Source organism: Carassius auratus, unplaced genomic scaffold (genome assembly GCF_003368295.1).
Source record: "Carassius auratus strain Wakin unplaced genomic scaffold, ASM336829v1 scaf_tig00214501, whole genome shotgun sequence".
NCBI lineage: Eukaryota > Metazoa > Chordata > Actinopteri > Cypriniformes > Cyprinidae > Carassius > Carassius auratus.
Genome location: NW_020527681.1, coordinates 121,606 through 148,105, shown reverse-complemented (window position 1 = coordinate 148,105; position 26,500 = coordinate 121,606). Strand labels below are relative to the sequence as shown.

The window sequence follows — 26,500 nt, the reverse complement described above, 5'->3', positions numbered from 1 at the left end:
ATATTTTTGTTAATTCACACTCTACCATTCATTTTATTTTGGAACATGAGGTTTGTTATTGTGCTTTTATTTCATAAATATGAATAACAGTGTATTCCCTCCTTTTATATATATAAAGAGTTAGTATTTGTATGAATTTATGAATATTAAGAGAATGTCTTTTCCCAAGGTTTGTGTTTCAGTGTCTTTGGGAAATTAATGGGGTCGCGCGCAGATCTGTGGGGTGTTGCGAGCGCGCGTGCACGTCAGCCTCATCACGCGCAGCATCTTTCGCCCACCGATATCCCGTAATTTCACTTCATTGTTACTTCTCAGACAAAAAGAGCGTTTACTACCGCGTCGTGTCTGGATATTCTGCTCTCCTGGATAACCGTAATAGTGTTTGCTCGGCCGGATTGGGGTGTTTTTCATGGAAAATGGCGAGATGGGCTCACGCGTGTCTGCTGCTGATGATGGGGATTTTCAGCGGATCGTGGACCGCAGTGGACGCGCTCACATTTCCCCAGCATTACACGTAAGAAACGCTCACATTTTCACGGGATTACATGAAGGAATCATTCATTTCCACAGCGTTACACGTAAGACACGCGCGTAAGATGTCATTTTAAACAACGCTACACGTTAGAAATTGAATTATGCAATGCACCTATGAATTATTTTTACACAACGTTACGTTTAAGAAATGTTCATTGCTCATCAAAGAAATACACACAAGAAAAGACAGTTTTCAAAATATGTAATCATTTCCACAACATGTAACAAATGCTCATTTCCACAGCATTACACGTAAGAAATGTACATTTCCACAGCGATGCACGTAACGTTACAAAAATAACATTTCCACAACGTTAACGTTACGTGTAACAGATTCTGGAAAAGAAAAGCTCATATCCACAACATTACACCTAAGAAAGTAATTTACACACATTATTAAACATAAGAAAATCATATTTCCACACCGTTATACTGAAGAAATAATAATTTTCACAGCATTACATGCAAGAAACGCTCATTTTCTAAACGTTACAATTATTTCCACATTATTCATATGATAAATTCACATTTCCACACACTTAAATGTTTGTTAACATGAACATGTTCGTACAATGTGAGTTTACTACTTTGGGAAAAAAATTGATCCACCTGAAGTTAGTTAAATATGGCGGCTAATCGTTATTTTTTTATTTTGGGGGGGGGGGGGGGGTCTAAAATAGAGAAAAAAAAAATTATATGTAATGTTCATGTTTTTTATATATATATAGTCAGCTTTACATATGACAATGTATATTAACTCATTCTGGCAGGCAGACATCAGTGACCTATCTATCTATCTATCTATCTATCTATCTTCAAAGACTGTCTTCTGTGGCTTAAAGTTGATCTTTCTCTCTAAAGTGAATATGGGTCACAGCAGCCTTTCGTTCCCCTGTATCTGTGTCTGCGTCAGGGAGTGTGTGTCAGGTAGGCAGCAGAGAAGATCCCAGCTCTGCGTGTGTGTGTGTGTGTGTTTCTGGGCATGCTCAGATCAGCTGCTGAGAGTGCATCAGATCGTCTGAATCACTGACACACACACCCTGATACACTCTCACCTCTACATATTGTGTAACACATGCCGCTAAACGTGCAGGAAACCAGAGCATGTGTGTGTTTACAGTCGCTGCGATGGAAAGCCGAGACGGAAATCATGCTGCATTCCACAAAAATAATGAAATGTCATTTATGATATTAATTTAACAAGTGACCTTTATCCTTTTTCCAGTGAAGTCCACAGATATAATATATATTTTTCAATCATTAGTGGCATTTGATAACTCATCAGACAATGTGAAAATATAGGCCTTATCAGTGTGTGACTATGGGCAACAACCAACATGATGGCTGATATTTTCAGTGTGTGTGTGTGTGTGTGTGTGTGTGTATGTAGAGAGAGAGTATCCAAAACTGTCCACTCGTCTTATCCTCTCAATTAACACAGATTATTAAAAGCTCAACCTGTAGGGATTTCACTAAGCGATCGCTCCGTATGATCTTCTCTTGTTAATTGACAGTTGCGATTTAATTAGGTTCGGAGTGTGGATGCTAAACGACCTGAACTTATGTAATATAACATAACTGCAGTCGAGCTGTAATCACGTACAAATCTGTTGTCGTGGAAACAGGTGATATTTATGATCAGACTGCAGGGTTGTGATTTAACCGTACATGTTGTTCTGTAACAGAGCCGAGGGCTTAATGAAGCCGAACGGACCCCACAGATGCTAAATAATTCATCTTCATCTGTAGACCAGGACTGTGGTGCATCGAGCAGCACGGTTTGATTGTAGCCGGTGTGTTTGTGGACGGTATAAACACATCGCTTTCTGTACATCGATTATATCGATCGGTTTAGCCAGCTGTGAGGATATTATATCATGTTCTGTAACTGATACTGTGTGTGTAGTACGAATGAGGACAGTTCAGTTGAGGTCATAAAAATAAAATGACATTACATTACAGTATTGCAGAGACATACAATCCATGGTATTGGTTTGAGATCATCATCATTGTATTGTTTTTATTATATATACAGTCAGTCTGGTAATTTGAGTTGACTGAATGTATTTTTTTTATGAAAAATCGTCTGATTATCAAACACACCGGCAACCCAGATACTGATTTACGTTGAAATTTTATCTCCTAAATATGTTGATATGTAGCTGTTAAAGGGCTCTGTGTAGAGTACAGAAACCCTTGTTATTAGCAACACTGGTAGCCATTAAGTAATCTGTGGTCAGCAACTCATTGCTCGTGTTCTTGAAGACACTCCATAGAAATGCAAGCGAGCGACGGACAATGTGATTTATGTGCTTGGATTTCCCCAGCAAAACTGAGTCCTTCACATAATAATAAATCTATATGCTCTCATTTTTTAAGTTTCCTTACATGCTGTTCACACATTGGCAATAAAAGGTATTTAAACCTTGAAAATTATTTCATAGACGCTTTAAATTTTAAATTTTGTCCACAGAAACAAGTAGCTAACTGTAGCTAGCAAGCTAACGTCACTTGTCAGCTAGCAAGCAAAGTTGTACAGCTGCACAGGTTTTCCTTGCGCTCTGTGATAATATTCAGTGAGCAAATATCTGATAGTAAATATTTTATAACATACCTAGCCAGTTTGCACTGAGCACCAAAACAGCTTCTTTCATTACTTGTTTTTTTTTTCCTTTTGGAAGAGGGAACCATGGATGGATTAACGTGTTAGTTCACCCAAAAATGGAAATTCTGTCATTAATTACTCATCCTCATGTTGTGTCACACCCGTAAGGCTCTCGTTCCTCTTCAGAACACAAATTAAGATATTTTTGATGAAATCCAAGAGCTTTCTGTCCCTCCATAGGCAGCAATGCAACTTACACATTGAAAGCCCAGAATGGTAGGAAATGTAGTCCTCTGAGGTAAATTTTACTTAACAAATCAGACGCAAGTTACACGGCAGTTACAGAGAAGAATCCACTCAAAATACTAGGTCTGCATTGCAATTTTCAACAATTGTTTGTTTTATAGAAATAATGTTTTCTCTTATTTTTTACTTAAAATGTTGTATTTCTACACTTTTTGACATTGTTTGCTCTGCTCCGTTATCAATCATATAATAAACAATCAAAAACGTGATATAAATTCTTGATTTCTGTCATGAAACCTACAGCAGTGGCTGTGTTCGTCCATTGTATAACGGTTTTGCTCGTGTGTGTTGTGTAGGATCATGCACTGGGCTCGTCGCATCGAACAGGAGATTGACAGAGTCCTGCAGCACATCAGTGGTGCTCAGCAACTTAAAGGGGTAAGACTGTGTGTGTGTGTGGATTTTCCAGTATCTCTGTCAAACATGTGCTCAGAACCGTGGGTCTGGCTCGCATCTCAAACACCCACGAACAATGAAGAACTCCGACACTCCAGCAGAATCCATGCTGGAGAATATAATGATCCTGCCATTCCACCATCGAGAGGCGACAGCGTCTGAATGCATCCTGAAGCTTTGTGTGTGCGTGTGTGTGTGTGTCTGCTCACATCACTGAGAGAGAACAGATGGTTCGCCCCTCATTCATTTACCCAGAATGCCACAGTGCTGCAGACAGAGCGCTCCACTGCTGATGATGATCAATACAGGCATATAACCAGCACGTTTGTAAAAGCATTTTTTGTTCGGTCATCATTATTATTTAGGATAAACATGTTTCTAATGATAACTAACTGATCTTCTCATGAAGAGCCTCTAGAGTTGGGATAAAAACCGGTGGGATTTTATTCAGCAGAAATACACATCATGTGACAGCCGTGTCTTCTGAACCATCCTAATGCTCTTGACCCTAACACTTGACCTCTGACCTCGACTTTCATCAGTCTTTGGAAGAGGAGTGTTTGATTGCCTCTCCATTGCTACAGACTCATTATATTTATCTCAGAGTGTGGATTTGTGCATTTGTTTAGTGAATTTTGTGTTCACAGTTTCACCATTAAATATCACTGATAATGCATTACAGTTCTTTGTTGTGACCGATTTAATTTATGAGGAGTAACATCATAGTTGGAAAAACTGAAAGTAAAATGAAATGCAGGATTGAGAATTGTGGTGTGCAAATTGCATTCAGTTCTTATTTTGTGCCGTTGTCACATTTGCATATTTCAAATTCGAGAACCAAAACAATGCAAACAGATAAACACTGCTAAATAACAGCTGGGTCTCGTTTTATATGCAGCAGGACTAGATTGGATTGCATAAATGCTGTAACATTGATTTATTTTGTTTTTGTCTTTTCCTGGGAATAACAAGTTCACGGGCTTTGTCTTGACTCATTGTCTTGCTTTAAATGCTGCGCCTGAAAGTTCAAGTTGTCAGTGTGTAAGTGAGCGTGTGTTTGATGCTCCTGTATTGATCTGAGCTCTAAACAGCTCTTGTTCTGGACTCGGAGGTTATTTTCTGGGTTAATGAGGCTTCAGGCTTCAGTCACGCCACTGGATTTTCAGCAGCTGTTGTCTCACACCTCACGCTGGAGCGCAGACACTCATTTACAAAAGGTAGAATCACTGCAAAATGAGTTTTTTATTCTTAGTGCGTCACATCTGACAGGAAGTTACACGGGTTTCCCAGTGATGAGCATTAATAATGCAAAACACACACATGCAGCTCGCTCACCATTTCCCCCTGCTGATGCATCCTCTTGATGGTATATTTAATACATCAAGAGAATATACGTGTGTGCCATTCAAATGTTTGGAGTCAGTAAGTTATTTTTTTTGTAATACCCTACTTCTATTTAGCAAGGATGCACTCAATTTAGGGCTGGGATAAACGATTATTTTTTAAACGATTAATCTAGCGATTATTTTTTCGATGCATCGATTAATCTAATGATTAATTTTTCCAGACCGAATCGATATCTCCCCATTAATTGACTACTAACAATTTATACATGATGATTTACATATCTGAATGAAAAAAAACATGAATTCCTTAACATTGCAATATATGTTTATTGCTCTTACAATTACAAAATAAAAGACTGACTAAGAATGCATTACTTTGCACTTTTATAGAGATAGCATTCAATAAAACCCTGAAGCCTTGAAAACACAAAGCTTACTGAAACAAGCTTACTGAACACATAGGGCCTAGTTTACTGAAAAAAAGTTCTTCTTTCAGATGAAAATAACAACAACTTGATGTCTAGCATTCAATAAAAAAGGTCACCCAAAATACTTGTTTAGAGCAATTGAAAGAATACAGTAACCAATGTAAACTTGAGGGCTTTAAGCTAATACAGACAGTGCTTTTCCAAAAAATAAAAAAAATTATTAACAGTGGGAGCCAGCATGGAGAAAAAAATCTCTGAATGCTCCACCTGAAACTTTGGTGTTCCGCCCTTTTTCTATCGTGTCTAATAATTTTGGTTAATATGCACGAGGGAGAGAGAGAGAGAAAGAGCAAGACAGCGCTCGTGTAGTTTGAAGACTGTGAGTGCACGAGCGCGCGTGAAACTTTGGTGTTTCGCCCTTTTTCTATTGTATTTAATGATTTTGATTAATATGCACAAGGGAGAGAGAGAGCAAGAAGAGCTCGTGTTGTTTGAAGACTGTGAGTGCGCGCGCAGCCGGGGCGCTCTCTCGTACGCGCCCTGTCAGGTGCAGCAGTCATTCACTCACCAATCAAATAAGGCTTTGACAGCCGCCAAAAGAAAAAAGATTAATGCAGAAAAACCCCTGGATTGGTTATATAACGTTGGACAGAATGTTGATCCGGCCATCGAGTATATTCAGCGCACATAAGGTAAACGTTTTGCAAATGTTTTTTAGAGAAATAAAAACAGGTTGACGAATCGATGCACATATTTTGAGTCAACATCATCGATGACCTCAACGCGTTGTCCCAGCCCTAATTCAGTTGACTCTAAAGACATTTATAATGTTACAATTTTTTTATTTCAAATCAGTGCTGTTCTTTTGAACTTTCTATTGATCCAAAAATGTTGAAAAAACTATAATAATCAGAAATGATTCTCGAGCAGCAAATCAGCATATTAGAATGATTTTGGTAACTTTTTACCCAGACATCTGAATGGTAGTAGTGTATAAAGATCATCAAGAGGATGTTTTTGATGTTGTTTCAGATCTACAGTGAGAAGAGAAGGCAGTTCAGTCTGGTCAGAAACAACCCTCGAGAAATCGTAGAGAAAGTTGCGACTGACATCGAAAGACTGCTGGCCAAGAAACGCAAAGCGCTTGAGGTAATACAACACACAAAATCACAATCGCTCTTCCTTAAGGATCATTTTTGATGGTTCTGGTCTGTATTTTCCTCCAGAAACTCGCAAGTGAAGCAGAGCGTCTTCAGAAAGATCATCGGTGGCAGGATGGGATCAAGGTCAGATGACTTTAACCTCACCACTTCATGGTGTTTACGTTCACTTATGTGCATTACGCAATACTTTTTGCTCGGTTTGAAATTTAATTTATCACATTGCTTTTGCATGTGTGAGTCGATTCAGATCAATGAATCCTATTTTGTTTCAACTGATTCATTAAAATGAACCGCACCTCTCAAGCGTTTCATTCTTGAATCAAACGCTACGGTTTTTGTTTTCTCCATCTGCGATACTTGATGCTCTTTTTCCTCTGACATTCACATCTATGTTTCTCTGATCCTGATACGAGCTTTACAGACAAACACACGCGCTGTGAGTCATGATTTCTGTGAGTCTGTAGCTGGAGGGTCTGTTTAAACCCAATAGACTGCGACGTCTTGTTTTTCTGACTGATTTGACTCATTAGAGCTAGTCAGCTCGACTGACCACACACGATCATACGAGTGAACTGTGCTGAGCTAAGAGTTTGTTTTGTGGAGGACATCTGTATTTGAATCTTCAGGTTCTCGAACTGATCTTAAACAGCAGATTTTTGTATCTCTGTTCTGTGTGTGTTTATTTCAGGAGGAAAATATTGAATATTATAACTCTAAAGCAGAGATGGACTATGTGAGTACATCTCTATTTATCGCCTATGTGCAAACGACCGTAAAAATTACAATGCAAGACTTTCAGTGTAGATTTTCATGGTTTAAAAGTGGGCCTGTGAACTATTTTAAGAAAAGCATATGTAATGTAAAGGAAAATGATGCTTTTTATGGTATGTTTCTAAAAAATATTCATGCATTCATACACCATTTCTTTTTAGAAGCTGGATTCTCAAACTTCTAACTCCGAAAGTACTTTTTTGCATGTTCATTTATCACCACATGACAATGATTTTGAAGATCAGACTCGAGCAGAAACAATGGACTCTGATTATATCATGATTTTCATCAGGACGGTGAGGACATTGATTCCCAGATGTCGTTGAAACTGGAGTTTGTGTACGATCCAAACTTCAAAAACCATGTCAATTACTCACACACCGCCGTCCAGATCCCCACAGACATCTACAAAGGCGGTGAGGATCCAGACTGATGCTATTAGATCTCTGTATGAGTCGATGAGGGTTCATGACGTATCTGTCTGTCGGTAGCTCCGGTGATTCTGAACGAGCTGAACTGGACGCAGGCATTAGAGCGAGTCTTCATAGAGAACAGCAGAGACGACCCGTCGTTGCTCTGGCAAGCGTTTGGTAGCGCCACCGGTGTCACAAGATACTACCCAGGTAACTCTGTGCATGATGAGGCAGATCACAGGTTTTTTTGCCGTGAATTGTGAAACCAACCAATCAGATTGCATCCTGAGACCAATAGAGGATTTTGCCTGTATCCATAGTCAGGTTGGACCACACTGGCCGATACAATTGATCATCCAGTATATATAACCAATATTTTTTTTACAATGGATTCTAAACATAAACTAAAATAGTGCTTCGCACTAGTTCCAGCAATGGATTATTGGTGCCGATTAATCGGCAAAACCGATTAATCGGTCGACCTCATATGTGCCAAATAAGTAATATATTTTCTCTTTAGCTGCTCCCTGGAGGGCGCCGGATAAGATTGACCTTTATGATGTACGACGCCGACCCTGGTAATGCATTTTCTTTCAAGTGTTTGATTTTTGTTTCTTTCAGTCAACCAGTAACTGCGTTTGGAGACTTCTAATCATTGGTCAAACTGTCCAATAAACCTACAGTAAATCAACTTTTTTGTCCATAGTCAAACCTGAGCTTTGATTGGTCAGGTTAGGTTTGAGGGTGGGACTTAACGGCTTTTAATACTTAAACTTGTATCACTGATTTCCTCAGGTACATTCAAGGAGCGTCCTCGCCTAAAGATATGGTCATCCTGGTAGACGTGTGAGTAGTTGTTTGTCTTGTTACAAGCTGCTGGTCTGCTTGGTTTTGTTTAACATTGACATTGTTTTCATTCACAGGAGCGGAAGCGTCAGCGGACTCACTCTCAAACTGATCAAAGCTTCGGTCATGGAAATGCTCGACACACTCTCAGACGACGATTACGTCAACGTGGCCAGGGTTAGACAGCTACCTTTGATTGCTGGATTTTGAAAGTAGTTTTGATATGATAGCCCACTTTGCGTTTTCGTGGACAATATCTAGCCAAGCTGTCCAAAGAAAGGCATTATTTTACAGGAAATGAAACATTTTAAAATAAATGCTGGATTTATTCAATATTTTACTCAAATTTTAAAGTGCATCGTCCATTAAAAATAATGACCCTTTTGACATATTTTATCAGCTGATAAAATATTCTAAAAATATTTGCAGACATAATGGAATAAAAATGCTTTTATTACACTAAATAAGTTAGTTATATGTTCAATTATCATTTGAGTTCATGAAGCTGTATATTTACATCTTCTCTCTCTCTGCTTCTTGTCGTAGTTCAATGAGAAGGCCGAGGCGGTGGTTCCCTGTTTTAAGCACCTGGTTCAGGCAAACGTGCGCAATAAGAAGATCTTTAAAGAGGCTGTGCAGCAGATGCAGGCCAAAGGAACCACCGATTACAAATCCGGCTTTCACTTCGCCTTCAACCAGCTGCTCAATGTAAGTCTGAACACAATGTACACAACATCTCAGTCGACAAAATCTGATGCATAGTATGCAGGTTACAGTCAGCAACTTAGAATGGAAGTGGATTGGGCCAATTGTAATAGTTCAAATGCTGTTCAAATACAATAGTACAGCCATAATATAAGTATTAACATGATTTTAGTGCAGAAAAATCACTTACTAACCATTTTCATGTAGTTATGTCCATTTTTACAACTTCATTTTATATACTTAAAAATCAGCTTGAGTCAGTTTTGACATGGTGTAAATTTAATCTTGTAAAACATCCATAAAAACCATATAGTACCTGATTTGTAAAACTTAAATATGCAAAATATCACAAATAAAGCCTCAGTTGATACCCAGGGTGAAATTATCCCATAATTTTTTTTTTTTTTTTTTAACGTCTGTTGGAAAATTCTTTCAAAAAATGTGGAACATATTTATTTTGGTTGTTCGTGACACATTTCTGATGTTTGGTTCCCGCACTAAAACTATGATTTTTTATTTTTTTTATTTTATGTATGCAAAATTTGAGTTAAATAGCTCTTCTGCACAAATAATAAAATCATTCAAAAATGGGTTTTAAATTGCATTTTAAGAATTGCACTATAATGTCCTTAAATAAAAACACGTTCAAAACAAAAAACAGCTCATTTGATTAAAGAAATGTGCTGAATTATTTCTTTGCTTCGCACACAGTATTCCAATCCTCTTTCTTTCTGTTTCTCGTTCTCCTGCAGAAGACGAATGTTCCTCGAGCCAACTGTAATAAAATCATCATGTTATTTACTGACGGAGGGGAGGACCGAGCTCAGGACATCTTTGAGCAGTACAACTGGCCCAATAAGACGGTCTGATCATCACCGCCCATACCATTTCACATGACATGATATGATTTATATCTTCTTTCTCTGTTGAGTGTCTTTTATTTCTGGTGTGCCGTTGTTCTCTGGAAGTGCTTGTTCCTCATAATTAGCCCTTTCCTCCAGCGAAACCGCTCGTTTCCTGTCTAATTCGCCAGGGTAATTGTGGGATATGTGATGGTCTCTGCAGGTCCGTGTGTTCACGTTCTCAGTGGGGCAGCACAATTATGATGTCACTCCGCTGCAGTGGATCGCATGTGCTAATAAGGGTGAGACACGTGCTCATTTGGAGGACATGCAGTACAAAAAAACTGCCCGTACTGTGATCATACAAGTTGACTAGTGTGGTGATGCATGTTGAACTATACATAAATTACATGTGACATCTCACCGAGTGTCTCACTGTCTCGGCAGGATACTATTTCGAGATCCGCTCCATCTGTGCTATAAGGATTAACACCCAGGTGAGTTACACACACACACACATATTAATGTGTGCACGTTTGCATATCATGGCTGGCAATATAAAATGAATGAAAAACATTGTTTTGATTTACAATTTTTATATAACTATTTTCATTATTTAGTGTCTCGCAAATCGCACATATGAGGCGCTTCAGTCGTATATTATAAACTGATTCAAATTTAAGAAGCAAAAACAACATTTGAATTTAAAATGTTATTTATTTTAGTAAATCATTTTATTTCAGTGAACTGATTAGTAAGGGATTTGTTTTTTGACAATGTATGCACTTCACTGATTTGATGATTAAAAATTCAGTGAACCGATACTAGTAGACTAGAACCGATAGAAGTGTTTGGCATCAAATTTATGATGGGAGTCTCTGGTTGTATAAAAAAAATATATATATTGGTAAATATGTAATGTTTATTAGTATGTATTGTCACATTGGTTTCTATAAAAATTGAACATCTACATTCCTTCTGTTCATTTAGTAAAACAAAAGCATGCATTGATTGACAAAAGCATCATCATTTTATGTTCCTGTGAATAGACACAAATTTTTATTTTATTTCAGTTCAAATACATAAATATTGAGATATTCCATTTAGAAATGATCAAAAATCTATATATTATATTTTTGCCATATAACCCAGCCCTAATACAAACTCAAATGGCGTGTTAATGAAAGGTAAAATGCTTTAATGTGTGTGGCAGGAATATCTGGACGTGTTGGGCCGCCCCATGGTTCTGGCGGGAAGAAGTGCCAAGCAGGTGCAATGGACCAACGTCTATCAGGACGCGCTGGTGAGAGCCGCTTCGACCCGCCTGCTGTGTGTGAAACATACGGCCCGCTCTGATTCCGTCATACTCTGATGCCTCATGTGTGTGTGTGTGTGTGTGTGTGTGTGTGTTTATTAACAGGGGCTGGGGCTGGTGGTGACTGGAACGATGCCGGTGTTCAACCTCACTGTGGACGGAAACTCTCAGGTGAGGCTCAGTCCACGACAGATCAGCACTGAAAACAAACTCTGGTGTGTTCATCTCGTTGACGGCAGTGTCTGTGTGTTCAGAATCAGCTGATTTTAGGGGTGATGGGGGTCGACGTACATCTGGATGAGCTGAAGAGACTCACGCCACAATACAAGGTGAGGTCATTTACCCTGAAAAACCTATGACTGGTGCCCTGAGCTGCCTCAACAGTTCGGTTTTTACGGGGTTTTTACATGTGTTCAATATGGTTTTTTCTGATATAACATATATTTTGAAAAAGTCTTGTTTTCTTGTGATAGACTGCTCGACTAATCATTAAAAAATGTGTTGGCTCCAAAATCTTTATAACAATTGAAGACATAGTTACTGTTTTGTCAGATATTTCGAGTGGCTTCTAAGTTAATATTATTGGCTACTGAAGAACTCTCTTTTAGTGTTAGTATTTTTATCCCTTCACTATGAGAAGTGAAGTATTCTTTTTCTTTCTCTCTGTGTGTAGCTGGGAGCAAACGGATACATCTTTGCCATCGACCCAAATGGATACGTGCTGATGCACCCGAACCTGCAGCCTCGAGTGAGACTCTGATTCTTCATCCGCTCCATCAGAAATCACACTCATTCGTGTTTTTATGATTTATTTGTCATGGAAATAATGCCACAATGGTCCATTTTTGTATTACATATTATTTTGGGGATGCAGTATGACCTGGATGGGTTCAGGATGGGTTTAATCATGCTTATGATTGTGTGTTTGCCTCAATGCTATTTTAGTAACATACATATACGTATAAATTAGTGCTGGGCAACGGTTACATTTTTTTATTCGCTATTATTTACATTATTGTCTGTGATTAATCGTAATTAATTGCATTGTTATGCACAAAACTAATAATGCAAGAAGTGTATTGTGCACTTTTTTCATTTTAAAGTATTATACTGCTATTAAGAACAAAAGTGTGATAACATTCGGTTTGCAAACACTTTAATTAAACAAATAAGATGCTTTTTACAGCAGTGTTCCTTTTACATAGTAGCAGTTAAAATATTTATTGTAGCCTAAATCTCAACTTATAACATTAATGTAAATATAAAACAAGCAAATTTGTCACTGCCAGGACATTAATGTTTTTATAGAAAACATTTTATAGTTTGTTATAGATCATACTAGCCTTGATCATAACAGACTTTCATAATAATAAAAAACTTGTTGCTTTAATGCGTTAACGCAAAAATAACACTTTTACTTTCCCTGCCCTAATATATATATATGTGTGTGTGTGTGTGTGTGTGTGTGGGTGTGTTTCATTTTTATATCTTTTGTTTTTTGTTTTCAAATAAAAATAAGATGTAAATAATGTTTTATTTTATAAAAGAAATGTAAAAAATTATTTAAAGAAAACAAAATAAAAATAAGCTGAAATAAAAGTTTATTATTATTTTTTTTTGAAAGATATTATTTTAGTTAACTTTAACTTTTTTCGTCTTTTTTTTTAATGGTTTTGGAGGAAGAGGATTTGCCGGAGCCCGTGACGCTGGACTTCCTGGATGCAGAAGTAGAAGACAGCAGCAAACAGGAGGTAAAGTGCTGACTGTCCTCGTTGAACTTGCATCTTCCTCAGTTGTTCATAATAAATGAATCATTGTTTTGGGTGTGGGCGGCACCAGCACACTCACTTCATGTGTTAAATATGACGTTTGGCTGAATCAGTTCTCTTTCTGTTAAAACAGCAGCAGCTCATGGATTCGTTTGAACATCTGCTTTCTGTCTTTTTAGATCCGTAGGCAAATGATTGATGGCCGATCGGGAGAGATGACAATCAAAACTCTGATTAAATCAATGGATGAGGCAAGTGTGTGTGCTATTAATGTGTCAGATGAAACTAGGACATGTATGATATCTGGGACATGACTTTCTATAAATGGCTCAGAAATACAGATTCAATCTTCAGATCTACATGCGTATGATTCCTCAAGTGATGTCACTGATAGGCTGCATCCCAATTTGCATAATTGCATTACAGACTGGTATTATTTCACTGTTAATGTTAAAGTACAAACTTTTAAGTATGTAGAAAGAACGGATTTGGAGAAATGTAGCATTGCATCACTTGCTCACCAATGGATCCTCTGCAGTGAATGGGTGCCGTCAGAATGAGAGTTCAAACTGATAATAAAAACATCACAATAATCCACAAGTAATCCACACAAGTCCATCAATCAAAATCTGCATGTTTGTCCATCATTAAGATGTTTTTAAAAAGATTTCCATTGCTTCCAGTTAAAACACGAGTCCTCTATCCGTAATATTGCTTTCTCAAGTGAGGAAGTCATCTCTTCTGAATCAGGAGAGAAATATGCACCGGTCAAGCACCGTTTACATGCAAAAACGGTTTAAAACAGTAATAAATTATATGTCAATGAATATTATATTTGGTCAAGAGGACAACAGGAGATGGACTTATTATGGAGTTATATTTTGGCCAGAATTGACAGTTTAAATTGAAAATGCCTTAATGATAGTTGCTTTCTTACAAACCCGCAGCTTTTCGCTTCACAAGATGATAACTGATGGTGATGTTTTTATCAGCTGTTTAGACTCTCATTCTGACGGCACCCATTCACTGCAGAGGATCCATTACTGAGCAAGTGATGTCAAGCTACATTTCACTAAATCTGTCCTAATGAAGAAACAGATTCATTGGATGTTTTAGATTTTAATACGAATGGTATTTTCTGCTACATCCTACGAAATGTCAAAAACTTTGCATGAAAAATTTCCGATAATGAAATGTTTTCCCGCAGCGCTACATCGACGAGGTCACGCGTATGTACAGCTGGACGGCCATTAACGACACCGATTACAGGTACAGGAGTCGATTTGGCTGTTCAGATCGTAAGCTTTGACGCTAAACATGCTAAACTCGTGTTTGTTTTCATGTGCTGCCCCCTGCAGTCTGGGTCTGGTACTTCCTCCGTACAGTGAATATTACATCCAGGCCGATCTCAGCGATGTCATGTTACAGCTGCAGTGTGAGTCTTTCATTTCACATGAATGAGGCTTTATGTAATGTTTAATCTTAAATAATCTCTCCCGCATTTCCCCTCAGATTTACAGTCTCTGCTGCCGAACTCGTTTGAGTCGGCTGGTCACGTGTTTCTAGCTCCCAGGTATACACCTCTATCCATCCGTTATGATATTAGCTCTGGTAAAGCTTTGAGATATTGTGTGTTTTGTGTAGATTTATGGTCATCCACTCTCTTTCTCTCTTTATGTATAGAGAATACTGCAAGCGTCTGCAGATGGCTGAGAATAACACACAGTTCCTGGCCGACTTCCTGTCTCTGATGGTGGAGATCTCACCTGAATCTGAAGACTGTGAGTAACGCTCACCTCCAGACTATATCACCAATATTACAAGAATAATAATTCAACATTAAGTACTCGTTATTAAATATTACTGAACTATAATAAAATATTGAAGACACCATTTTTGAGCCTCTGATGAATTATAACAGCAGCATTTGTTATGAAATGTTACAGCCCTAATTAAATATTACAGTTTTGATTAAAACATATTACAGCATGCATTACTAAATATATTTCGAATGAAATATTCCATTATTGATTGATGAATATTTATCTATCATTGCTCAATTTATTACAATAGTGATGAATAAACATTTCAGCTTTTGTAAATATCCCAACTCTAATTATATATTACAGCACTGATTAATAAATATTACAGCTTTCATTACTAAATATAATACGGCATTACAATATTGATGAATAAATATTTAAATGTTGATTATTAAGTACGTCAGCTAATAATTGAATATTACAAAATTGATAATACAGTGATAATACAGCTCTAAATAAAATATTTCAGCATTTATTAATCAATTTTTATAGAATTTATCACTTATAATATTAATATTAGAAGTATAAATAAATGATAAACCTTAATGAAAAAATTTAATGTTAATTAAAAATAAATATGACATGCAGTACTGATGAGTGAAATACTTGATCTCTTGTAATTACATATTACAGCACTGATTTTTATATTATTTTTATATCACCCATAATTAAATAGCAGTATTTTATTGGCAAAAAACAATTACAGCAGGCATAATGAATTAATGACTCATCAAGAACTTATAATAAAACTTATAATAATTGAATCAGTTTTATATTCTGGCCATCTGAAATGTGAAGCTGCCTCACACAGATGAACTCAGCGAACTGTTTGTCTCCAGTCATGAACTGTGAGGAGCTGATGAATGAATGTTTTGTGATGGGGCTCACAGGTGATCAGGGTCTCATTCATAACCTGATCTTGGATTCTGGGATCCTCTGGAATCTGGCGACACGCGTTTGGCAGAACAAGGATCTCAACACGTAAGATCCGAGCCGTCGGAGACTGTTGATTTACCTGGTTCAGTGCATTGAGATGTTGATCAGAAATCTCTGCAGGTATGGCTTCCTGGCGCTGTTCGCATCTACCAATGGAGGCGTCACACGCGTTTACCCCAACATGTGAGTGACCGAGCTTCTGACTGGGCTAATGGACATTACAATTACAATCAGCTTCATCTGCATATGTGTGTGTGTGTGTGTGTGTGTGTTTCAGAGCTGCTGAATCATGGGACGAGGATCCCGAACCTCTGAACTCAAACTTCTACCGTCGCACTCTGGACAACAAAGGCTACATCTTCAGGACACCGACTCGAACCTGTGAGTCCTCGTCCGAACCAAACAATTATCCAGTCAGTCACTGATTAGCATTGAGTCCTCTGCAAAACACCTAGATCCAATGATATAATGTAGGATACATTTTTTCTAAAAATAATTTTGTGAAATGTACGTAATTGTTTTGGAAATTAAGATTGACAGAGAAAATATTTTGTAAAATACATTTAAAAATCAGAAATTCTTTGTACATTTTTACATTTAATAAATACAAAAAAAATTGCTAAATAATACAGCTCTAATTAAATATGACAGCATTCATTACTAATTATTAAGCTCTAATTAAAGCTGCAGTCGGTAACTTTTGACGCTCTAGCGGTTAATAAACAGAACTGCTTGCGTCTTGTGGAAGAACATCGTAGCCGGAACTACTTCTCTCTGTTTATGTCTATGAAGAATCACAAAGGTACTGGGTTACTCCGCCGCGGTACCCCCGAAGCAATCTAAAATAGTCCGAATATAAACACTTATTATAGGTGCACCCTAGTGATTCAGGACAAGCCAAAAAACACGGTTTGGAAAATGGATTCATGGTGTACTCGCTTATTATATACATTTTTCTACATTTTGAACACAAACAAAGTTACGAACCGCTGCTCTGATTGGTTGTTTCTTACCGGGAGCGATGTATTTCTGCAAATGGCAATAGGACACTGGGAGGAGCCAGAGGAGCTTGATTTTTTCACAGATTATCTGTCTCATATTCTACTGTCAGGACATAATGACAGGTTTAATAAATATGTAAAAAATATCTTTTTACAAAAGTTACCTACTGCAGCTTTAAATCGTAGAATATTAATTACAAAAAAAAAAATACAGCATTGATTATTAATAAATATTACAGCTCTAATTAAATATTACAATATTGATTAAAGGAATATTTCAGAATTCATTATAAATATTACAGCTCTACTTCAATTATTGTAATATTGATTACTAAATATTACAGCATTGATTACTAATGCTAATTAAATATTAAAAGAATTTCAGTATTTATTACTAAATGTTACAGCATTCATTGCTAAATATTACAGCTTTTCTTTAATTATTACTTTATTACTTTATATTACAGCATTGATTACTAAATTTACAGCTGTAATTTAATAAATTGGAGTACTGATTAATAAATATGATAACGTATTTTAATATTGATTACTAAATATTTCATTTCTAACTAAATATCACAGCTATATTTATATATTTTAGTATTTGTTAATAAATATAAAAATATTTGTTACTAAATTTTACAGATTAATACATTAATATTACACCATAGATTAATTAATTAATATTTCAACATAACTAATCTCAGCAGTCATAATGAAATGTTATTCAATTTCATATTATATATCAGGCACCCTATATTAGGCAACCACTATTGCAAAATTCATAAAATTATGTTTTAATTTGATCTCATGTTGACTTTATACATTAATTCAGCCTGTATGAAAGTGTTTGACTGTTTTAATGTCTCTGGTGTTTGTGTCTAGCTATGGATGATCTGTTAATCTCAGAGAACGGCACTTTGGGGATTTTGGTCACCACGGCCGTGGAGGTTGTGATCGCGGGCAAAACCATGAAGCCTGCAGGTGTGCTTCTGCAAAAATAGGCTGCTTTTGTCATTCGCTTTCTGATAAACCAGCAATCAATCGCTTTAGAAACTGTTCTGGGGTCTGTTTTCATCTGTGTTTGTGATTATAGTGGTCGGCGTTAAGCTGGATTTGGAGGCTTGGGTCGACAAGTTCAAGATCCTCGCCAGCAACGTGTCAGACAGCAGACAGGCCGCACATAAGGTAAGATTGTTAGGGTTAAAAACGGAATTACGGAAGAAAACCATCATCTTCTAGCACTCTGTTCTTCTGTACTGGCATGAGTGTGGTGAGATATCCTAACTTCCTGTTTGTGCCGTGCAGTGCGGCCCCTCCAGATCCTGCGAGATGGACTGTGAAGTGAACAGCGATGTGAGAGAAACAGCACACACAAACTCTGCATGATGACTGAACATAGTGTCAGTTGATCTGGTCTTGAATGTAGATGGTATGTTTCAGGATTTGCTGTGTTACTTGATCGATGACGGCGGTTTCCTGGTGATGTCCAATCAGAGAGATCACTGGAAGAAGGTGGATGCTCCGATTGTTTCCAACTTTTGTTAAGTGCATAAAAAATCTTAAGAAGAAGCTTTGTATTAATCTGCTTTCCTGAGTTTGTGTGTCTTCGTGTCCACGTCTGCCTCAGGTGGGGTTGTTCTTCGGCGAGGTCGACCCCTACCTGATGTTCGCCCTCTACAACAACTCAATCTACGCCCGTCATCAGACCTTCCAGTATCAGTCGGCCTGCGAGCCAATGGCCAGCAGCCACACGGGAGCCGCGCACAGAGGATTCTACGTGGTGAGAACCGATACGTTCATCGTGAACGATCACATGATGTTAAATTATATTTATGACCCTGGAGCACAACAAAAGCAGTCTTAAGTCGCTGGGGTATATTTGTAGCAACAGCCAACAATACATTGCATGCATCAAAATAATAGATTTTTCTTTTTTGCAAAAAATATTAGGACATTAGTTGAAGATCATGTTCCATGAAGATATTTAGTAAATTTCCTACTGTAAATATATTAAATCTTAATTTCTTATTAGTAGTATGCATTGCTAAGAACTTCATTTGGACAACTTTAAAGATGATTTTCTCAATATTTAGATTTTTTTGCTCAGATTCTAGATCTGCGATTTATTGCGATATGAAATCTAATCCAATTTCTTCTTACAAACAAAAATGGGGTGAGCACACTTATATTCTCATTTTAAATGATTTAAACATCGACACCATCATGTCAATTGATTAATATGCGACAGGGAGAGAGAGCAAGACAGCGATCATGTTGTTTGAAGACGGTGAGCGTGCTCTCTCTCTCTCTCGCTCTCTCTCTTGTGCTCTCTCTCTCACGCTCTCTCTCTCTCTCTCGCGCGCGCTCTCTCTTGGGCTCGCGCTCTCTCTCTCTCTCTCTTGCGCTCTCTCTCTCTTGGGCTCACGCTCTTTCGCGCGCTCTCTCTCTCTCTCTCGCTCTTTCTGTCTCTCTCGTCGCTCTCGCGCTCTCTCATTCTCTCGCACGCTCTCTCTCTCTCTGCAAAGGATAAACTTTCACTCTTTGATGGTTAAGCTGTGCAATTAATCTGCAAATCACATTTGTCAAGGGCCGTAAAGTTAATGAATAACTGATCAACTACGACAGCCTACATCGCACATCCTGCGATGTGACTATCATGGATTCGTACATCGCGATATTGATGCTTAAACGACACGTCGTGCAGCCCTAGTTGCATCTCAGATTGCCAAATATTGTCCGATCCTATCCAACCAAACAACAATAGAAAGCTTATTTATAAAGCTTATGTAATCTAAATTAAAAAAAATTACAATTATGATTGGTTTTGTGTTGAATCCACATGTTTTATTCTCTTCAGCCCTCCATTGCTGATTTTCTCAGTCTGGCCTGGTGGACGTCAGCAGCGGCGTGGTAAATATATCTACACTATGTTGCTAAAATGATCCCTGTTGGTTGTTAGAGCAACATTAAGAAAAAATATGTAACATCTATTATCTATGGTTTCGTAAGTCAGTTCATGCCCCAATAACGTTGACTCAGATACTCATGTAGTAATGTCACTGGTTTCTTTCAGGTCTGTTCTGCAGCAGTTCCTGTATGGACTCATCTACAGCAGCTGGTTCACCTCAGGTTCTTTCTTAAAACAATATCTTAAACCAGTCAAGCTGTTTTTTTCTGTTTTTATAGGCCACTCTTTAGCTGTTCATAATGAAAGACCAGTTTTAACCAGCGGAGACCAGTTTAGGCTGGATTAAGATGTGGTTGTTTTTTAGCAGGTCCTTCCAAGACAGCATTCTAACCATAATGCAACAGTGCACAAGCACACAAACAACATTAGCATGCTGTTAAACTATTGAGCAAATACTCCAAACTCTATAAATACACAGCTCATACATTTGAATTTGACATTCTCTAGTGGTACTTGTATTTATAAATGAGCTGTTAACATTCTGGGATTGCATTATGCACAATTGTATCTTTTAGAAGATGTCTGGGCTGAGAGTTCGGACACTAAAGGGAGCAGCAGCTGTGTGACGGTTCACAGTCAGTTCTACTTCACCAACACCACCAACTCCTTCAATGTGCTGCAGGATTGTGGGAACTGCTCCAGGTGTGTGTGTGAAATTGATTTATGAATATATTAACGCACATTTTTCCCAACACAAACTCTCTTTCTGTCAGGTTGTTCCACGCCAAGCGTATAGAAAACACAAACCTGTTGTTTGTGGTGGCTGAGACGCTGCCCTGCAGCTCCTGCGAGATCGAGAAACTCCTTCCTGTCAGAACAAAGTGTATCCTTCCTTCCCATAATCCTCTGCTCACAAAGCAACACTAACAGATGCTTTCATCCCTGAAATACTGCTGTCATCTGTGTTTGAATGATGGATAGATGACAGACGGAGCTTGTGGCGTTTCCTTAATTTGTATTCTCCAGCTCAAGAAGAGAATCCATGTGAGGTGTTAAACTCCGCCCGCTATCGGAAAGGCCCTGACAAATGCTTCGACTACAACTCGGAGGTGAAGCGATGCCTGTTGCTCTGATCAAACACAGTTTGTTTGCTTCCATAAATGATGTTTTGTGGACAACATTCACACAACCATCCAGAACACTTGAGTAATCACATAGCAACATCCTTGCAGAACAGCCTAGCAGCCACATGGTCAAAAAGCCAAAACCCTCAAGCAATCACCTAGAAATGTTGCATTCAAACACATAGCAACTTCCTGGCAATTACTTAGAAAACTCAAGTAATCGCATAGTAATGTCCTGGCGACAGCCCAGGACACCCTAGCAACTGAATAGCAGATTCCTGGCAACCACCCAGAGTACCTATTAACCACATAGCAACATCCTGGCAGTCGCCCAGAACACTTGGGGAATCGCATATATATATCTGGTCAACAACTCAGGATAACCTAACAGCTGCATAGCAGCTTCTTGGCAGCCAATCTGAACACTCGAAAAACTGCATAGCAGTATCCTGCCAACCATCCAGAGCACTCAAACAGTCGCATAGAAATGTTCTGTCAACTGTATCTCCACAGCCATATCACCCTGGAGCCCAAGACCGGTTGCCCACTGAAGCTAAGCAGGGCTGAGCCTGGTCAGTACATGGATGGGAAACCTCTTGGGAAAGCTAGGTTGCTGTTGGAAGAGGTGCTAGTGAGGCCAGCAGGAGGTGCTGACCCTGTGGTCTGTGTGGGTCCTAGTGCCCCAGTGTAGTGCCTGGGAAACTATACTGTCAAAAAGTACCGTCTTTCGGATGAGACGTTAAACCGAGGTCCTGACTCTCTGTGATCACTAAAAATCCCATGGCACTTCTCATAAAGAGTAGGGGTGTAACCCCGGTGTCCTGGCCAAATTGCTCCCTTGGTCTTTGTCAGTCATGGCCTCCTAATAATCCCCAACCACTTGATTGGCTCTATCTCTCTTCTCTCCACCTGTAGCTGGTGTGTGGAGAGCGCAGTGGTGCTGTTGCCCTTTGGCTGCCGTTGCATCATCCAAGTGGATGCTGCACACTGGTGGTGGTTGAGGAGAGACCCCCCCAACATGAGTGTAAAGCGCTCTGGGTGTACAACAACACACAATAAAGTGTTATATAAATGCATAATTCATTCATTCATACTCAAAAAACTCTAGAAACCGCATAGGGACATCCTAACGACTACAAAGACTCAGCTCAAGCAATCGCATAGCAACATCCTGGCTCCCACCCAAAATTAACACGTAATGTCCTTTCAACTACCCAGAACAATTTAGAATCCATATAACAACATTTTGACAACCACCCAGAACCCCCTAGCACCACCTAGAACACCCTATCAACTCCATAGTGACACCCTAAGCAACTACGAAGAACTCTCAAACAACCACATCTTGGTAAAACACCTACAGACATCCTTGCAACTACCAGGAACACACGAACATCCACATAGCAACATCTTGGCAACCACCCAGAACACTCAAGCGATTGCTTAGGAATGTCCTATCAGCTACCCAGAATAATTTAGAAACTGCATAGCAACGTCCTGGCAACCACCCAGAACACCATAGAAACCAAAAGTATCACTGCCCTACAAAGGCAAAGTGCAGTAACTACGCAAAAAAATGAAAAGAGAAAAATGAAAATGAAAGAAAAATGCCCTTTAAAGTTTTTACATCAACCAGTCAAACATGTTGCGGGTAAATTATTGGCAATGCATTAATTTAAAGCCTTTTTATGATTAAATTTTTTATAGATAAAAAACATGACCATTGATGTGACCTTTGACCACTAAAATGCAGATACTGCACTCTGACTTTGTATGACCTTATACAACTAAAACACTATTGCAAAGCAATGTGCAGTATCTACAAACTAAATCAGATTTTAAAAAAAATAGTTCATCCAACTTTCTTTGTGTGTTTCTTACCACATGTTGATTGTTTATAGTAACTTTAAAAGTTTTATCGGTGTTTGCATGTTGTGAATGTTAAAATTACTCTGTTGTAAGCCTCAAGATCATCTTATTACAATGTTACTTTCACCACAAATAATTATGTTCATTTTATTGAAAAAGTAATTAATTACAGACCAAGTAGTTAAAATCCGCACATTTTAAACTTTTCCTAACAATATAACTAGGGATGCCATAAAGGAAAATGAGGGACAGAATAAGGGATGCTCAAAATATGTGTACTGTACCATTACCATATCTCCAGTTAAGTATATAAAAGGTGTATAACATTTTCTCAGAAAAAAAAATAATATTATAAATCAGATTATTATTACGTTATCAGGGTTCCTATGAAGCAATGCAGGTAGGCTGTTTAATTTGCTAGCGGCTGGCTAGTTAGTGTTAACTGATTATAAAACTGTAATTTACCTTGCTAGGAGCTAATATTTTGCTATCTACCTCACCCGTCTTTGGATATTTGTGTTTAAATGCTAATTCAACCATCATTTACCACGGAATACAAAGGCAGACCGCATAGTATCTGTGGTGTCTAATGGGAAAACAAAGCCAGAATGCAGTAACTTCACTTACTGCGGTTTGCCTTGGTATTAGTTTGGATTTTGTAGTTACTGCAATTTCGACACTATCGTTTCTCTGAAATGGGACAAAATTGAACAGGGAGACATTGTCACAAGACAAAACAGATGTCACAAAGCTCAGGACTTAACTCAATTTTGACCAGATGTGTAGTTACTGTGCTTTACCTTTGGACGGCAGATCATCCTAGCAAGTGGAGCAACTTAAAACTACATTGCAACACCCGAGCAACCTGTGACAAACTACTTGGCTTTGTTTATGGTGAATCTATAGTCAATGTTAACATTACCGTTTTCTGTTTCTCTGTTTCCGGCAGGAGAACACGTCGGAGTGTGGCAGCGCACACTCTTTACACTGTCCGATGGGAGTTCTGCTCTGGATTCAGTTATTGTCGCTTTACCTCATTCTACAATCGTAATCTGAGTCTCACTGCCTTCGATGTTCCTGTCCCTCATCCGTACTCCTCTCCGGTCCTGATTTTCCAGCTCTCTGTCTCATCGTGAGGTGCATTCCAGCTCTGTGCTGTCACAGCAGAGCATGATGGGAAAACGTGTCTTAGTAACCCCAACATTGTGCAGATCCCAAAAAAAAAAACAAATCATTCAACCTTTATATTCGTAAAACGTCCAAAAAACAACAACAATCTTTCTGCTGCCGTAAAGTATTTTTGCTTGCCAAAAACAGGAAAGGACCTGGATTGTTTCAAAATACTGGAACACGATGGTTGTTATCACAATCTCGCATTGTGTGTTTATTAGAGTCTTGCTTCGTTCTCGATTTAGTGCCAAACCCTGACGTATGTGGATGCTCAAGCGCTGGGGACTCGCAGCCTTCGTTGAAATATTGTTTTTTGAAGCTTCCTTACCAAGAGAGAATGTCGTATAATCGCAAACTGCTTCGTTTAGGGAAAAATAAAAAGATTTAGAATTTGTTTTGTGTTCATTTAGAGCTTTTGTCGAAAGTTTTAAGGGCAAATATATATTGTGTCTAAAAACTGCTGCCTGGTTTGTTACCCAACAGTGCCTTGGCGCACTTGTCCGAATGGACCAACAATAGCACTGGACGTGGATTCGACTGACCCTGAATGAATGATGGAGAAATATACAGTATTGAATGTTTACAGTTTAAGGGTGAATGTCATGAAACCTGGCAAAAATTCATATTTCACCCCAAAATCAAAAGATATAAATAGCAAATCTCACATAATGAAAATGAAGCACATTTTTACGATCGTTAAGATTTTAAAAGCACATTTTCCCTCCAAATCTCATTACCGTAATGAGAAAAAAAAAACTTTTCTTATTACTGTAATGTGAGGACAACATGGTAGCATTTGTTACAATGCCTTAATTTATAATTATTCAAATAGTAAAAACAGTGAAATAGTGTCACAATGCGAAGAAGTATCCACAATGTTCCTACAAATACCCTTCATTTTCGTCTTAAGAGTTTTGGGGTATTTTTCTGTTGATTTTGGGGTGTTTTCTCGTGAAACTCGCCTGTGCATGTATTTTGGCGTTCAGTATGGGTTTATTACACTTATTCTACTGATTCAGTCTTTAGAAAGTCACTCAAATGGTTTTAACTTTTTCTGATGTAAATATGATTATTCCACACTGACTTGATCTAGTTCAGTGTGTTTTAATGAAATGGAATGCAAGCTGATGTTTCGATGTCCCGCTGCATGCTGGGAAAAACAATAACTGCTGTTAAATTTCATGATTTTAGAACATTTACTGGAAAGAGAGTCGACCCTTTGAGCCATTGAACAGACCAACTTTATCTTACTCAACGAGTCGGTAGATGTCATCCAAGGGTCGATATGTATTTATTTTGATTTACTTTAAAAGATACGGTGTGTATATTGCTTGCGAAATGTATCAAGTGTGAATTTTGAGACGCTTTCATGCTTTTATTGAAATGTTTTGGATTTTATCGCAGATGTTTTGTTGCTTTTCAGTGATTATATATAACATTTTAAAGGTCCATTTAGCTAAAAAAATTAAAATAATTAGTTGGTTGTATTTCATCTTCCAAACTTCCAAAACAAATGGGTAGAGATTCTTCTGAATTGAACTGAAAGGGTTTCGCTTGACGTATTTTGTATCGTAATGGCTTGAGCAATACTTGGAATTATGTCAACTACGCTGAAATGCAAGTGAGCGCTACTGAATTAGTGTAAAGAGAGCATGATATCAGTATTGAGCCGCTTTCTTTGGATGACTTTGATTCATGCTTGTCTTGGAATATCGGCTTAATGTTTGTATGTGAGCTATGAGCGTTCTAACAGTGTTATTTCATGCCAATAAGAGTATTTATACTATTGTCTTTCTGTAAAAACTATTATCAGTGTTACAATGAACTTGATGTGAATTGGAATGTTTTAATTCTTTTTTTGTTCGTTTTTTTTTTCTTCGTCCTGCAGATGTTTGTTAACTATGTGGAAGGGTTTTTCCTCCCTTTCTGCGGTCTTCCATATCACTTCATTTTGTACAGATGGCACAAATCTGTCATGAAAGGTTAACTTTGTATCATATTGTGTCATTCACTTCTGGGAGATGTTTATAAGAGATTTGGTGAGATAAAAAGACATTCATATTTTTCACGTCAACTGGGTATGGATTTTTTTTTTCACTCCAGAATTATGTATTTGATTATGAAAGAGAACAGCAGGTTTTTAATTACAGCAGTAAAACAACTGCAAGTCATCCTATTTTATGATTACTTCGTGTGGTGATCTAGACTTGAGGCTTTACTCAGCTGC

General features: G+C 38.0%; 1 protein-coding gene across 5 annotated transcripts; it reads left to right on the top strand.

The window, feature by feature from the left end:
- The first annotated feature begins 209 nt into the window (after positions 1–209).
- On the top strand, positions 210–26,347 carry LOC113092159 (voltage-dependent calcium channel subunit alpha-2/delta-2-like). 5 transcript variants are annotated; one of them, XM_026257769.1, is made up of 38 exons: positions 210–514; positions 3,742–3,823; positions 6,648–6,764; positions 6,842–6,901; positions 7,467–7,511; positions 7,842–7,965; positions 8,041–8,172; positions 8,483–8,540; positions 8,758–8,808; positions 8,886–8,985; positions 9,355–9,516; positions 10,266–10,376; positions 10,579–10,657; positions 10,803–10,852; positions 11,569–11,658; positions 11,776–11,841; positions 11,925–11,999; positions 12,344–12,418; positions 13,350–13,421; positions 13,619–13,690; positions 14,647–14,708; positions 14,798–14,874; positions 14,952–15,012; positions 15,123–15,220; positions 16,153–16,243; positions 16,319–16,381; positions 16,476–16,579; positions 18,085–18,183; positions 18,296–18,387; positions 18,508–18,555; positions 18,643–18,714; positions 18,830–18,982; positions 20,060–20,112; positions 20,276–20,331; positions 20,686–20,812; positions 20,884–20,993; positions 21,137–21,219; positions 24,053–26,347. In XM_026257769.1, exons 1-38 carry the CDS (start codon positions 417–419, stop codon positions 24,152–24,154), a joined length of 3,270 nt encoding a protein of 1,089 aa, XP_026113554.1. In that variant the 5' UTR covers positions 210–416; the 3' UTR covers positions 24,155–26,347. The 5 variants fall into 5 exon arrangements, with proteins under 5 accessions (XP_026113554.1, XP_026113553.1, XP_026113552.1 ...); XM_026257768.1 differs by having other exon boundaries at positions 13,347–13,421; XM_026257767.1 differs by having other exon boundaries at positions 13,341–13,421.
- Positions 26,348–26,500: the final 153 nt, after the last annotated feature.

What these genes read in the sequence shown, in the direction of transcription:
- LOC113092159 (XM_026257767.1), top strand. Translation starts at nt 417, where the DNA reads ATGGCGAGATGGGCTCACGCGTGTCTGCTGCTGATGATGGGGATTTTC. An exon ending in ACCCGAACCTGCAGCCTCGA is followed by an intron (nt 12,419 to 13,340) that starts GTGAGACTCTGA and finishes TTTTTTTTAATG; the next exon opens with GTTTTGGAGGAAGAGGATTT. An exon ending in CCTTCCTGTCAGAACAAAGT is followed by an intron (nt 20,994 to 21,136) that starts GTATCCTTCCTT and finishes TGTATTCTCCAG; the next exon opens with CTCAAGAAGAGAATCCATGT.